Raw genomic sequence first — 15,392 nt, forward strand, 5'->3', positions numbered from 1 at the left:
GGGGGTAGGATCAGAGTGGGGTGATGCTCAGTAATTAGTAAGGAGGTAGGATCAGAGTGGGGGTGATGCTCAGTAGTTTGTATGGGGGTAGGATCAGAGTGGGGGTGATACTCAGTAGTTAGTAAGGAGGTAGGATCAGAGTGGGGGTGATGCTCAGTAGTTAGAAAGGAGGTAGGATCAGAGTGGGGGTGCTGCTCAGTAGTTAGTAAGGAGGTAGGATCAGAGTGGGGGTGATGCTCAGTAGTTAGTAAGGAGGTAGGATCAGAGTGGGGGTGATGCTCAGTAGTTAGTATGGGGGTAGGATCAGAGTGGGGGTGATGCTCAGTAGTTAGTAAGGAGGTAGGATCAGAGTGCGGATGACGCTCAGTAGTTAGTAAGGAGGTAGGATCGGAGTGGGGGTGATGCTCAATAATTAGTAAGGAGGTAGGATCAAAGTGGGGGTGATGCTCACTAGTTTGTATGGGGGTAGGATCAGAGTGGGGGTGATGCTCAGTAGTTAGTAAGGAGGTAGGATCAGAGTGGGGGTGATGCTCAGTAGTTAGTATGGAGGTAGGATCAGAGTGGGGGTGATGCTCAGTAGTTAGTAAGGAGGTAGGATCAGAGTGGGGGTGATGCTCACTAGTTTGTATGGGGGTAGGATCAGAGTGGGGGTGATGCTCAGTAGTTTGTATGGGGGTAGGATCAGAGTGGGGGTGATGCTCAGTAGTTAGTAAGGAGGTAGGATCAAAGTGGGGGTGATGCTCACTAGTTTGTATGGGGGTAGGATCAGAGTGGGGGTGATGCTCAGTAGTTTTTATGGGGGTAGGATCAGAGTGGGGGTGATGCTCAGTAGTTAGTAAGGAGGTAGGATCAGAGTGGGGGTGATGCTCAGTAGTTAGTATGGGGGTAGGATCAGAGTGGGGGTGATGCTCAGTAGTTAGTATGGGGATAGGATCAGAGTGGGGGTGATGCTCAGTAATTAGTAAGGAGGTAGGATCAGAGTGGGGGTGATGCTCAATAATTAGTAAGGAGGTAGGATCAGAGTGAGGGTGATGCTCATTAGTTAGTATGGGGGTAGGATCAGAGTGGGGGTGATGCTCAGTAGTTAGTAAGGAGGTAGGATCGGAGTGGGGGTGATGCTCAATAATTAGTAAGGAGGTAGGATCAAAGTGGGGGTGATGCTCACTAGTTTGTATGGGGGTAGGATCAGAGTGGGGGTGATGCTAAGTAGTTAATAAGGAGGTAGGATCAGAGTGGGGTGATGCTCAGTAATTAGTAAGGAAGTAGGATCAGAGTGGGGTGATGCTCAGTAATTAGTAAGGAGGTAGGATCAGAGTGGATAGAACAAGGCCTTCACAGGTGAGAGTGAGATGATAACAAACTGATTATTTCACTTTTCAGGGGCCATGAATAATGTCCGTGTCAATCTTCTAAATTCTACCTCGGATTCTGACCTAATGAGGTACCGTGCCATTAGCAAGATCCCTCAAATCACCCTCAACTTTGTGGACTTTAAAGGAGACTCATTTTTGACCTCCCCTTCCAGTGAGAAAGAAATCATCGCCCCCTCCAAGCTGAAGGACCGTACCCACAATGTGACAGAGAAAGTGACACAGGTAGGATGAAACCACTTCTAGTAGACCACTACAATGTGTGACCCATGCATGACATGTATCTAAAAGGTTTTATTTATCTAAACATAGAATTTTATAGAGAAGAATAAAACTGTGCTGGATGGGAATATTTGGTTGTAGTAGTGGGGGGCATGGTGCGCTTCGGTTGTAGTAGCGGGTGGCAGGGTGTATTTGGGTTGTAGTAGTAGCGGGTGGCATGGTGTATTTGGGTTGTAGTAGTAGCGGGTGGCAGGGTGTATTTGGGTTGTAGTAGTAGCGGGTGGCATGGTGTATTTGGGTTGTAGTAGTAGCGGGTGGCAGGGTGTATTTGGGTTGTAGTTGTAGCGGTGGGCAGGGTGTATTTGGTTGTAGTAGTAGCGGTGGGCATGGTTTATTTGGGTTGTAGTAGTAGGGGGTGGCAGGGTGTATTTGGGTTGTAGTAATAGGGGGTGGCAGGGTGTATTTAAGTTGTAGTAGGGGTGGCAGGGTGTATTTGGGTTGTAGTAGTAGGGGAGGCATGGTGTATTTGGATTGTAGTAGGGGAGGCAGGGTGTTTTTGGGTTGTTGTAATGGGGGGGCAGAGTGTATTTGAGTTGTAGTAGTAGCGATGGGCATAGTTTATGTGGGTTGTAGTAGTAGGGGGTGGCAGGGTGTATTTGGGTTGTAGTAGTAGCGGGGCAGGGTGTATTTAGCTTGTAGTATAACAGGTGGCAGGGTGTATTTGGGTTGTAGTAGTAGCAGTGGGCAGGGTGTATTTGGGTTGTAGTAGTAGCGTGTGGCAGGGTGTATTTAGCTTGTAGTAGTAGCGTGTGGCAGGGTGTATTTAGCTTGTAGTAGTAGCAGTGGGCAGGGTGTTTTTGGGTTATAATAGTAGGGGTGGCAGTGTGTGTTTAGGTTGTAGTAGTAGCAGTGGGCATGGTTTATTTGGGTTGTAGTAGTAGGGGGTGGCAGGGTGTGTTTGGGTTGTAGTAGTAGGGGGTGGCAGGGTGTGTTTAGGTTGTAGTAATAGGGTGGGCAGGGTGTATTTGGGTTGTAGTAGTAGCAATGGGCAGGGTGTATTTGGGTTGTAGTAGTAGCAGTGGGCAGGGTGTATTTGGGTTGTAGTAGTAGCAATGGGCAGGGTGTATTTGGGTTGTAGTAGTAGCAGTGGGCAGGGTGTATTTGGGTTGTAGTAGTAGGGGGTGGCAGGGTGTATTTGGGTTGTAGTAGTAGCAGTGGGCAGGGTGTTTTTGGGTTGTAGTAGTAGGGGTGGCAGGGTGTGTTTAGGTTGTAGTAATAGGGTGGGCAGGGTGTATTTGGGTTGTAGTAGTAGGGGGTGGCAGGGTGTATTTGGGTTGTAGTAGGCATGGTTTATTTGGGTTGTAGTAGTAGGGGGTGGCAGGGTGTATTTGGGTTGTAGTAATAGGGGGCAGGGTGTATTTGAGTTGTAGTAGTAGGGGTGGCAGGGTGTATTTGGGTTGTAGTAGTAGATGGTCATGGTGTATTTGGGTTGTAGTGTAGGGGAGGCATGGTTTATTTGGGTTGTAGTAGGGGAGGCGTGTTTTTGGGTTGTTGTAATAGGGGTGCAGAGTGTATTTGAGTTGTAGTAGTAGCGATGGGCATGGTTTATGTGGGTTGTAGTAGTAGGGGGTGGCAGGGTGGATTTGGGTTGTAGTAATGGGGGGCCAGGGTGTATTTAGCTTGTAGTAGTAACAGGTGGCAGGGTGTATTTGGGTTGTAGTAGTAGCGGTGGGCATGGTTTATTAGGGTTGTAGTAGTAGGGGGTGGCAGGGTGTATTTGGGTTGTAGTAGTAGCGGGTGGCATGGTTTATTAGGGTTGTAGTAGTAGGGGGTAGCAGGGTGTATTTGGGTTGTAGTAATAGGGGGCAGGGTGTATTTGGGTTGTAGCAGGGTGTATTTGGGTTGTAGTAGTAGCGGGACAGGGTGTATTTAGCTTGTAGTAGTAACAGGTGGCAGGGTGTATTTGGGTTGTAGTAGTAGCGGTGGGCATGGTTTATTAGGGTTGTAGTAGTAGGGGGTGGCAGGGTGTATTTGGGTTGTAGTAGTAGCGGGTGGCATGGTTTATTAGGGTTGTAGTAGTAGGGGGTGGCAGGGTGTATTTGGGTTGTAGTAATAGGGGGCAGGGTGTATTTGGGTTGTAGTAGTAGCAGTGGGGAGGGTGTTTTTGGGTTGTAGTTGTAGGGGTGGCAGGGTGTGTTTAGGTTGTAGTAATAGGGTGGGCCGGGTGTATTTGGGTTGTAGTAGTAGGGGGTGGCAGGGTGTATTTGGGTTGTAGTAGTAGCGGTGGGCATGGTTTATTAGGGTTGTAGTAGTAGGGGGTGGCAGGGTGTATTTGGGTTGTAGTAATAGGGGGCAGGGTGTATTTGGGTTGTAGTAGGGGAGGCAGGGTGTATTTGGGTTGTAGTAGTAGCGATGGGCATGGTGTATTTGAGTTGAAGTAGTAGGGGTGGCAGAGTGTATTTGGATTGTAGTAGTAGGGGAGGCCGGGTGTATCTGGGTTGTAGCAGTAGGAGAGGCAGGGTGTATTTGGATTGTAGCAGTAGCGGGTGGCAGGGTTATTTGAGTTGAAGTAGTAGGGGTGGCAGAGTGTATTTGGATTGTAGTAGTAGGGGAGGCAGGGTGTATCTGGGTTGTAGCAGTAGGAGAGGCAGGGTGTATTTGGATTGTAGCAGTAGCGGGTGGCAGGGTGTATTTTGATTGTAGTTCTAGCGGGGGCAAGGTGTATTTGGGTTGTAGTAGTAGCGATGAGCATGGTTTATTTGGGTTGTAGTAGTAGGGGGTGGCAGGTGTGTTTAGGTTGTAGTAATAGGGTGTGCAGGGTGTATTTGGGTTGTAGTGATAGCGATGGGCATGGTTTGTTTGGGTTGTAGTAGTAGCGATGGGCAGGGTGTATTTGGGTTGTAGTAGTAGTGATGAGCATGGTTTATTTGGGTTGTAGTAGTAGCGATGGGCATGGTGTATTTGGGTTGTAGTAGTAGCGATGGGCATGGTGTATTTGGGTTGTAGTAGTAGCGATGAGCATGGTGTATTTGGGTTGTAGTAGTAGCGATGGGCATGGTGTATTTGGGTTGTAGTGATAGCGATGGGCATGGTTTGTTTGGGTTGTAGTAGTAGCGATGGGCAGGGTGTATTTGGGTTGTAGTAGTAGTGATGAGCATGGTTTATTTGGGTTGTAGTAGTAGGGGGTGGCAGGGTGTGTTTAGGTTGTAGTAATAGGGTGGGCAGGGTGTATTTGAGTTGTAGTAGTAAGGGGTGGCAGGGTGTATTTGAGATGTAGTAGTGGGGGGCAGGGTACTGTTACTGTGTGCTCACTATTACTGTCTGTAGTTACGAGTACTCCCACCATGTCACAGAGAGTGTAACAGATCCCCCTGTTTTCAATGGATCTGCAATCTATGTTGTATCAGCCGACGTCCATGTTACCTGGGAACCTCTACCCTTTGTTTTATTCTATGATGTCCCATCATCCACCTTGCCTTGCACTTAAAGACAAAAACTGTTTCTGGCCCTTTAATTGTGTTGTGCAAAGAATGGGTACGTTTGATATGGCACTTAGGATACAGCCGAAGTGCTGAAGTAGTCGAAGTGGCCGCCATTAGACAGTCGAACACGTGGCGGCAGCCATTTTAATGCAGTCGAACACGGTCAGCGGTGTGTGCCGTTAAATCCCTGGAACGGAAATCGGCCACATATTTGAACGAACGCCGCTGACCTGTACCTTCCCCTGCCCTTCGACACTGCGGCTGGAGACTAAGTCCCGTTCGAAGATTCGAACACACGTTCGAATGGGACTTTGTCATCTTTTCATGGGAAATAGACTGCCACTCGACTAACGACCACCGCGGAAGTTTAACCCCGTTCTACTTCGACACTTCGACAGAAGTCGAAGTGCGTTCGACGATTCGAACGCCACCTTCGGATGGGACTTTGTCAATTTTCAGGGCAGAAATAGACCGACCGCACAGCCTGACTCTGTGGAACTGTTTTGGGCATGCAAACAGGCGTGCGGTCGGTCCAAAGAGACTTTTTCAATAACTCTGGAACCCCTGAACCGATTTGTACAAATTTTTAATATGTTTTTCCCAAGTTGTGTGGTTCATAAAAAATATAAGTTTTATTCCTGTGTGATACAAAACCATAAAGTTATAATAATGTATAAAAATGTATAAGTTTTAGCTTGGAGATAATTGAGGAGATACAGTAAGAAACTCAATTTTCTCCCAAGCAGAGGGGAGGGAACATGTGGGATGTAACCGATATCTGATTGGTTAATGCCTAATTGCCTGTGGGCGTCTCCGTTGCAGGGGAGCACTGCATAAAAGCAGAGTCCCTGCCATTAAACATCAGTTCTACTTCACCCTCAATCTAGAGTCTTATTGCGGGTAAGAGCTCCTTACCCGCAAGTGAAGAGTTCCTTCACTTGGAAAACAACTGGATGCTGAGAATCCTCCTCACTGACCGGGAAAAGGACACCCTCCAGCGGTTGAAACCCCTCTGCTACACGGGGTAACCGCTACAGAGAGCATGGCTGGTACTGTTACTCTCTGTAGTTACTAGTACTCCCACCATGTCACAGAGAGCATGGCTGGTGCTGTTACTGTATGCTCACTATTACTCTCTGTAGTTACCAGTACTTTGGCATGTCACAGAGAGGTTGGTACTGGTACTGTTACTCTCTGTAGTTAATAGTACTCCCGCCATGTCACAGAGAGTGTGGCTGGTACTGTTACTCTCTGTAGTTACTAGTACTCCGGCATGTCACAGAGAGTGTGGCTGGTACTGTTACTCTCTGTAGTTACTAGTACTCCAGGATGTCACAAAGAGGTTGGTACTGTTACTCTCTATAGTTACTAGTACTCCGGCCATGTCACAGAGAGCGTGGCTGGTACTGTTACTCTCTGTGGTTACTAGTACTCCGGCCATGTCACAGAGAGGTTGGTACTGGTACTGTTACTCTCTGTAGTTAATAGTACTCCCAACATGTCACAGAGAGTGTGGCTGGTACTGTTACTGTGTTCTCACTATTACTCTCTGTGTTTACATGTCACAGAGAGCATGGCTGGTACTGTTACTCTCTATAGTTACTAGTACTCCGGCCATGTCACAGAGAGTGTGGCTTGTACTGTTACTCTCTGTAGTTAATAGTACTCCCGCCATGTCACAGAGAGTGTGGCTGGTACTGTTACTGTGTTCTCACTATTACTCTCTGTGTTTACATGTCACAGAGAGCGTGGCTGGTACTGTTACTCTCTGTAGTTACTAGAACTTCAGGATGTCACAAAGAGGTTGGTACTGTTACTCTCTGTAGTTACTAGTACTCCCGCCATGTCACAGAGAGCGTGGCTGGTACTGTTACTCTCTGTAGTTACTAGAACTCCTGCCATGTCACAGAGAGCGTGGCTGGTACTGTTACTCTCTGTAGTTACTAGTACTCTCGCCATGTCACATAGAGTGTGGCTGGTACTGTTACTCGCTGTGGTTACTAGTACTCCTGCCATGTCACAGATAGCGTGGCTGGTACTGTTACTCTCTGTAGTTTCTAGTACTCCCGCCATGTCACAGAGAGCGTGGCTGGTACTGTTACTCTCTGTAGTTACTAGTACTCCTGCCATGTCACAGAGAGCGTGGCTGGTACTGTTACTCGCTGTGGTTACTAGTACTCCTGCCATGTCACAGAGAGCGTGGCTGGTACTGTTACTCTCTGTAGTTTCTAGTACTCCCGCCATGTCACAGAGAGCGTGGCTGGTAATGTTACTGTGTTCTCACTATTACTCTCTGTGGTTACATGTCACAGAGAGCGTGGCTGGTACTGTTACTCTCTGTAGTTACTAGTACTCCCACCATGTCACAGAGAGCGTGGCTGGTACTATTACTCTCTGTAGTTTCTAGTACTCCCGCCATGTCACAGAGAGCGTGGCTGGTACTGTTACTCTCTGTGGTTACTAGTACTCCGGCATGTCACAGAGAGCGTGGCTGGTACTGTTACTCTCTATAGTTACTAGTACTCCGGCCATGTCACAGAGAGCGTGGCTGGTACTGTTACTCTCTGTAGTTACTAGTACTCCCACCATGTCACAGAGAGCGTGGCTGGTACTGTTACTCTCTGTGGTTACTAGTACTCCGGCATGTCACAGAGAGGTTGGTACTGGTACTGTTACTCTCTGTAGTTAATAGTACTCCCACCATGTCACAGAGAGCGTGTCTGGTACTGTTACTGTGTTCTCACTATTACTCTCTGTGAGAAAGTACAAATGGGAACACACAGAGAAGATAGAGAGTGAGAAAAAACCCTCTACCACTCTGTGGGACAGTAGTGCAGCGCTGTACAATAAAATCAACTCACCCTATCTGAGTTGATTGGACAATTCGACTCGGTCACATATATTTGCATGTAAGAGGAAACAAAATAAAGACTATATAGTGCAGAGTTGTCACAACCAGTGGGTAAAATTAAATGCAAAGTAATACACTCACATGCTTGTGAGCCTTTTTAGAAAACAGGCTCTAAAATCCTCAGCGGGTATGTTTTAGGGTAACATACAACCCCCTTTTCCAATCTCCTCAGAGGTAGTGCTTCCAATATGCGTTATGAGGAAAGGAGACACAAAAGAATATACACTCTAAGTGAGATCTGTGTATCCAAAGCAAGGTATAAAGGTTTCACAGAATATGCTCACCTGGCTCAGAGCCTTCCAAAACTGGCTCTGAGTATATAAGTATATTGTCAAATAAGGGTGACAACTCCCTTGGAACCGGGCAAAAACTGAAGACTGGATCCGATTGGTAGTAAAAAAGTGCACAAAAAAGTGCCAATTTAATAAGGTTAAGAAAATAAACACATTAAAATTACAAATAAAAAGTGCATGGATCCTCCGATACGCGTTTCACCTATCCTGTAGGCTTTTTCAATCGGCATAGTCTTTCTTCCTGGTTCCGGTATTTACGTCATCGTTGTGGCTCGCCCCTTTTGGTTTTCGTCCTATTGGGGTTCTCCGGTCCGTCTAGCTCCTCCTCCTTACAGCTATTCCTCATGCAGTTGATTTCCTGAATCATTGTTATGTTGCAAGCGGGTGGGCGGAACTACATTACCCAGAGTACCTTGCGGCTGCAAAGTTCTCTTACTTCCGGTGCGGCAGAGTCATCACTCCCATCATACTCAGCGGAAATTTTGTTTTAATATAACGAAAAACTTCCCAAATTCAATACAATCTCATATGATAGCCCATAGAAGGAAATGGGGGGAAAAAAAAGGTGTTACCATATATACAGGGATAAAATACAGTTCTCAAAAGGACGAACAAACATGACTCCATAACCCAAAGCAATTAATTAAGCAGGGTCAATCTGCTGATATAGAGAACTGTTATCAAAGAAGTGTATATAAAAAATGTGTATACACAAAAGGTGAAAAATATATACAGTGTGTCAGATACACAATAAGGCAGAGACAGAGATGCGGTGGGTCACAAGAAATGACACAATTCAAAGTCTGCATTCAGACCCTGTGGAGCCAGAGTGTTCAAATCAAAAATCCACCGCATCTCTGCCTGTCCCATTTTTTTGATCACATCATCTCCCCTCCAGTTCAAATGAACCTTCTGGATTGCAACAAAGGTTAGGCACCGTGGGTCACTACCATGGTGTTCTTTAAAATGTGCCGAAACGCTATGTTGCATGAATCCTTTTTGGATATTTCGGATGTGTTCATTGATCCTTATATAAAGTGGCCGCTTTGTTCTTCCTACGTAATGTAAATTGCATGTACACTTAAGTAGGTATATTACTTGTTTGGTATAACAAGTAATTAAACTTTTTATTGTGTATTCTTTTGTATCCTGTGGATGTTTAAAGGTGGTTACATGTCTTTTCACACTGTTTGTCCGTCTACATCAGTGGTAGTCAACCTTTTTTTACCTACCGCCCACTAATGCAACTTTTTGGTTGAAAAAATTTCCTTACCGCCCACCAGTTTTCGCGCAAATGCGGAATATTTTTTAGAAAGGAGGGTGTTTTACAAAAAATAAATGTACGTACATTCATCTTTTTATTTCTACTTAATGCAGGTTTATAAGGTTTTTAACTTTATAAAGTTTAATGAGAAAACAATAAAGTAAATTGAAATTACCTTTACTAGTGATTAATGAGATCCTTGAGGTTGATGCTGCGAGACTAAATATTTGATATCTGGTTCGATTTTCGTAAGGAACAAACGAAGGTCTCTTTCAGTGATATTCACACGACTTCTCTGTTTGCGCATAATATGATTTCTCATATTATCTCTATGATTTTTCTTGTGCGTCAGCTCATCTCCTCTCCCTCCTCAATTCCCCATCCCACCTTTTTTCCCCCTTTTTTCTATTTTTTAACCTTCCTTGTAGCAATGCCCAGTAGGAAGGCTGAGCTAGGTAGCCCACTTACTATATAGTCCACTATAACAGACAGACACACGTACAAGACACACGTACAAGACACACGTACAAGACACACATACAGACACACATACAGACACACACACATACATACACACACACGTACAAGACACACATACAGACACACATACAGACACACACACGACACACATACAGACACACACACGACACACATACATACACACACACGACACATACATACACACACGACACATACATACACACACGACACATACACACACACACGACACATACACACACACACGACAAATACACACACACGACACATACACACACACATACACATACATACACACACATGACACATACATACACACACACGACACATATATACACACACACAACACATACACACACACAACACACATACAGACACACATACAGACACATAGATACACAAATACAGACACATAGATACACACACACGACACATACATACACACACACACGACACATACATACACACACACACACGACACATACATACACGACACATACAGACACACATGACACATACAACACATACAGACACACACGACACATACAGACACACACGACACACACACACACGACACACACGACACATACATACACACACGACACATACATACACGACACATACAGACACACACAACACATACAGACACACACGACACACATACATACACACACACACACACGACACATACATACACACACGACACATACATACACACACACAACACACATACAGACACAAATACAGACACAGATACACACACACACACACACATACACACACACACATACACATACACAAGACACACACGACACATACAGGAACACAGACAGACACACATACACATACACACAGACACACACAAGACACACATACCAACAGACAGTCACACATACATACACACACACAAGACACACATATATACAGACACACACACACACAAGACACACATATATACAGACACACACACAAGACATACATACAAAGACACACACACACACATTATATTTAAGTCACCCTCCTGTTTCCTACCTTTTAGATTCAGGAGGGTGACTTTCCCTGGGGTCCAGTGGTGGCTCAGGTGGATGGGAGTCAGAGTTCCCACTCTGACTCCCTGGTCTTCCTCCCGCGCGGCTCTCAGGGTTAGCTGGGAGGAGTGATGTGCAGTCACTTCCTCCCAGCTCTGCGATGTCATCACAGGGGGCCCGGTCGCGCTGTTAAAGCGCCCAGCGCTGACCGGGCCCCCTCACAATCCACATCCATCGGGTGGCCCTGACAGCATGGGCCACCCGATGGACCCCTCCATATGCAGCCCCGGCGGTTTGCCGCGCGGGCCGGAGCCGCAATTTGTCACGGCGGTACCCAGTCGCAGGGGTACCGCCGGCTCGCACCCACCCGCCCGTCCGCCCGGTCGTCAGGTCGTCAAAACCTGGAAATCCCTACCGCCCACCTGAAATCCTAAAACGCCCACTAGTGGGCGGTAGGGACCAGGTTGACGACCCATGGTCTACATGATATACACACTCCACAGCCGAAAAAACCATCTTTATGCAGGAAAGTTTTAGGTTGATTATTAGTCTTTATATGGTTTTTGACTAGCTTTGAGGATAAACTTGGAGCTCCCCTGTATATCACCCTTGGTTGTTCCGGCAGTAAGTTATATAATAAAGGATCAGCCCTTAAGAGTGGCCAGAATTTTTTAATGATCCTTTTCACCTGCTTACTCTTTGAGTTAAAATTACATACAAAGGGAATATTTTCACTTCCATTATCTTTTGTGTCCCTATATTCCAAAAGTGGCAGTCTATCTTGAGACTTTACTTCCTCAATCGTATTTTGTAGGCTGCTGTTATTGTATCTCTTTTCTAAAAAGCGGCTCTTTAGTTTTTCCGCTTGATTGCTGTATGTTGTTATATCGGTACAGTTCCTTCGTATTCGAAGGAACTGGGACCTTGGGATATTTAGGAGCCAGGGCGAGAAATGGCAACTTTGAAGGTCTATATAATTATTGACATCCACCAGCTTGAAGTGCGTTTTAGTTTTTACAGCGCTTTCTTCAATATAAATGGTCAGATCAAGAAAGTTGACATTCCTTTTGCTGTAATCTACTGTTAAGTTGATCCCCCAATTGTTGAAATTTAAATATGCTAGAAATATCTTGAGACTCTCTTCCGGGCCATCCCACACAAAAAAAATATCGTCAATATAACAACGATAGGAAACGAGGTTTGCACACCAGTCTGCGTTGTCAAAAATAAAAACTTGTTCCCATAGGGCCATAAAAAGATTCGCATAACTGGGTGCAAACCTCGTTCCCATCGCCGTACCGCAGATCTGCAGGTAGAACTCATTTGAGAACCAGAAGAAGTTGTTGCATAATATAAGGTGTATACCTTGAACAACAAAGTCTATCTGGTCCTGATGGTATAACTTTGACTCTTCCAAATAAAACCTTACTGCTTCCTCTCCTCTACTGTGGGGAATGATTGTATAAAGAGAGCTAACATCAGCCGTAACCAATATATAGCTCTCCTTCCATGTTATATCTCGTAGAGTTTGGAGTATACTGATAGTGTCTTTCAAATGGCTTGGAGTCTGACGGACAAGAGGTTGAAGACAGTGGTCGATATATTCCGATAGTCTACTGGAAATTGAATTAATTCCAGAGACTATCGGACGACCCGGTGGAAAAGTGGAATGTTTGTGAATCTTTGGGAGGTGGTATAGTACCGGGACCCTTGGATGCAGAATATTCAAATACCTGTATTCTTGATCACTTAGGATCCCTTGGTCTCTGCCAACCTCAAAAAAAATTCTGAATTTCATTTCTATCTCATGGGCTGGATTACCAGGGAGTCGGAGGTAGGTGGTCGGTGGGAGTGATGACTCTGCCGTACCAGAAGTGAGAGAACTTAGCAGCCGCAAGGTACTCTGGGTAATGTAGTTCCGCCCATCCGCTTGCAACATAACAATGATTCAGGAAATCAACTGCATGAGGAATAGCTGTAAGGGGGAGGAGCTAGACGGACCGGAGAACCCCAATAGGACGAAAACCAAAAGGGGCGAGCCACAACGATGACGTAAATACCGGAACCAGGAAGAAAGACTATGCCGATTGAAAAAGCCTACAGGATAGGTGAAACGCGTATCGGAGGATCCATGCACTTTTTATTTGTAATTTTAATGTGTTTATTTTCTTAACCTTATTAAATTGGCACTTTTTTGTGCACTTTTTTACTACCAATCGGATCCAGTCTTCAGTTTTTGCCCGGTTCCAAGGGAGTTGTCACCCTTATTTGACAATATACTTATATACTCAGAGCCAGTTTTGGAAGGCTCTGAGCCAGGTGAGCATATTCTGTGAAACCTTTATACCTTGCTTTGGATACACAGATCTCACTTAGAGTGTATATTCTTTTGTGTCTCCTTTCCTCATAACGCATATTGGAAGCACTACCTCTGAGGAGATTGGAAAAGGGGTTTGTATGCTACCCTAAAACATACCTGCTGAGGATTTTAGAGCCTGTTTTCTAAAAAGGCTCACAAGCATGTGAGTGTATTACTTTGCATTTAATTTTACCCACTGGTTGTGACAACTCTGCACTATATAGTTTTTATTTTGTTTCCTCTTACATGCAAATATATGTGACCGAGTCGAATTGTCCAATCAACTCAGATAGGGTGAGTTGATTTTATTGTACAGCGCTGCACTACTGTCCCACAGAGTGGTAGAGGGTTTTTTCTCACTCTCTATCTTCTCTGTGTGTTCCCATTTGTACTTTCTCACAATAGTGGGTGATTTTTGGAGCACCCATAAAGTGTACTAGCTGCTATTACTGAATAATTACTACACCAAAATAGCGCCTATAACTCACACAATTGTTTTTTTCTGTATTACTCTCTGTGTTTACATGTCACAGAGAGCATGGCTGGTACTGTTACTCTCTATAGTTACTAGTACTCCGGCCATGTCACAGAGAGCGTGGCTGGTACTGTTACTCTCTGTAGTTACTAGTACTCCCGCCATGTCACAGAGAGCGTGGCTGGTACTGTTACTCTCTGTGGTTACTAGTACTCCGGCCATGTCACAGAGAGCGTGGCTGGTACTGTTACTCTCTGTAGTTACTAGTACTCCCGCCATGTCACAGAGAGCGTGGCTGGTACTGTTACTCTCTATAGTTACTAGTACTCCGGCCATGTCACAGAGAGCGTGGCTGGTACTGTTACTCTCTGTAGTTACTAGTACTCCCACCATGTCACAGAGAGCGTGGCTGTTACTATTACTCTCTGTAGTTTCTAGTACTCCCGCCATGTCACAGAGAGCGTGGCTGGTACTGTTACTCTCTGTGGTTACTAGTACTCCGGCCATGTCACAGAGAGCGTGGCTGGTACTGTTACTCTCTGTAGTTACTAGTACTCCCGCCATGTCACAGAGAGCGTGGCTGGTACTGTTACTCTCTGTGGTTACTAGTACTCCGGCCATGTCACAGAGAGCGTGGCTGGTACTGTTACTCTCTGTAGTTACTAGTACTCCCGCCATGTCACAGAGAGCGTTACTGGTACTGTTACTCTCTATAGTTACTAGTACTCCGGCCATGTCACAGAGAGCGTGGCTGGTACTGTTACTCTCTATAGTTACTAGTACTCCGGCCATGTCACAGAGAGCATGGCTGGTACTGTTACTCTCTATAGTTACTAGTACTCCGGCCATGTCACAGAGAGCGTGGCTGGTACTGTTACTCTCTGTAGTTACTAGTACTCCCGCCATGTCACAGAGAGCGTGGCTGGTACTGTTACTCTCTGTGGTTACTAGTACTCCGGCCATGTCACAGAGAGCGTGGCTGGTACTGTTACTCTCTGTAGTTACTAGTACTCCCGCCATGTCACAGAGAGCGTGGCTGGTACTGTTACTCTCTGTAGTTACTAGTACTCCCACCATGTCACAGAGAGCGTTGCTGGTACTGTTACTCTCTATAGTTACTAGTACTCCGGCCATGTCACAGAGAGCGTGGCTGGTACTGTTACTCTCTGTAGTTACTAGTACTCCCACCATGTCACAGAGAGCGTGGCTGTTACTATTACTCTCTGTAGTTTCTAGTACTCCCGCCATGTCACAGAGAGCGTGGCTGGTACTGTTACTCTCTGTGGTTACTAGTACTCCGGCCATGTCACAGAGAGCGTGGCTGGTACTGTTACTCTCTGTAGTTACTAGTACTCCCGCCATGTCACAGAGACCGTGGCTGGTACTGTTACTCTCTGTGGTTACTAGTACTCCGGCCATGTCACAGAGAGCGTGGCTGGTACTGTTACTCTCTGTAGTTACTAGTACTCCCGCCATGTCACAGAGAGCGT

At 45.7% G+C, this 15,392-nt stretch overlaps 1 protein-coding gene across 1 annotated transcript in view; it reads left to right on the forward strand.

Moving 5' to 3' along the window:
* Positions 1-15,392, forward strand: part of KCNH2 (potassium voltage-gated channel subfamily H member 2) — a 347,866-nt gene that overhangs the window by 139,875 nt on the left and 192,599 nt on the right. Inside the window, exon 5 of the mRNA XM_063452917.1 lies at positions 1,381-1,595. Within this exon, the coding sequence (XP_063308987.1) occupies positions 1,381-1,595 (215 nt within the window). The remainder of the gene's footprint in view (positions 1-1,380; positions 1,596-15,392) is intronic.

The sequence above is a fragment of the Pelobates fuscus genome, chromosome 4 (genome assembly GCF_036172605.1).
Source record: "Pelobates fuscus isolate aPelFus1 chromosome 4, aPelFus1.pri, whole genome shotgun sequence".
Taxonomy (NCBI): Eukaryota; Metazoa; Chordata; class Amphibia; order Anura; family Pelobatidae; genus Pelobates; species Pelobates fuscus.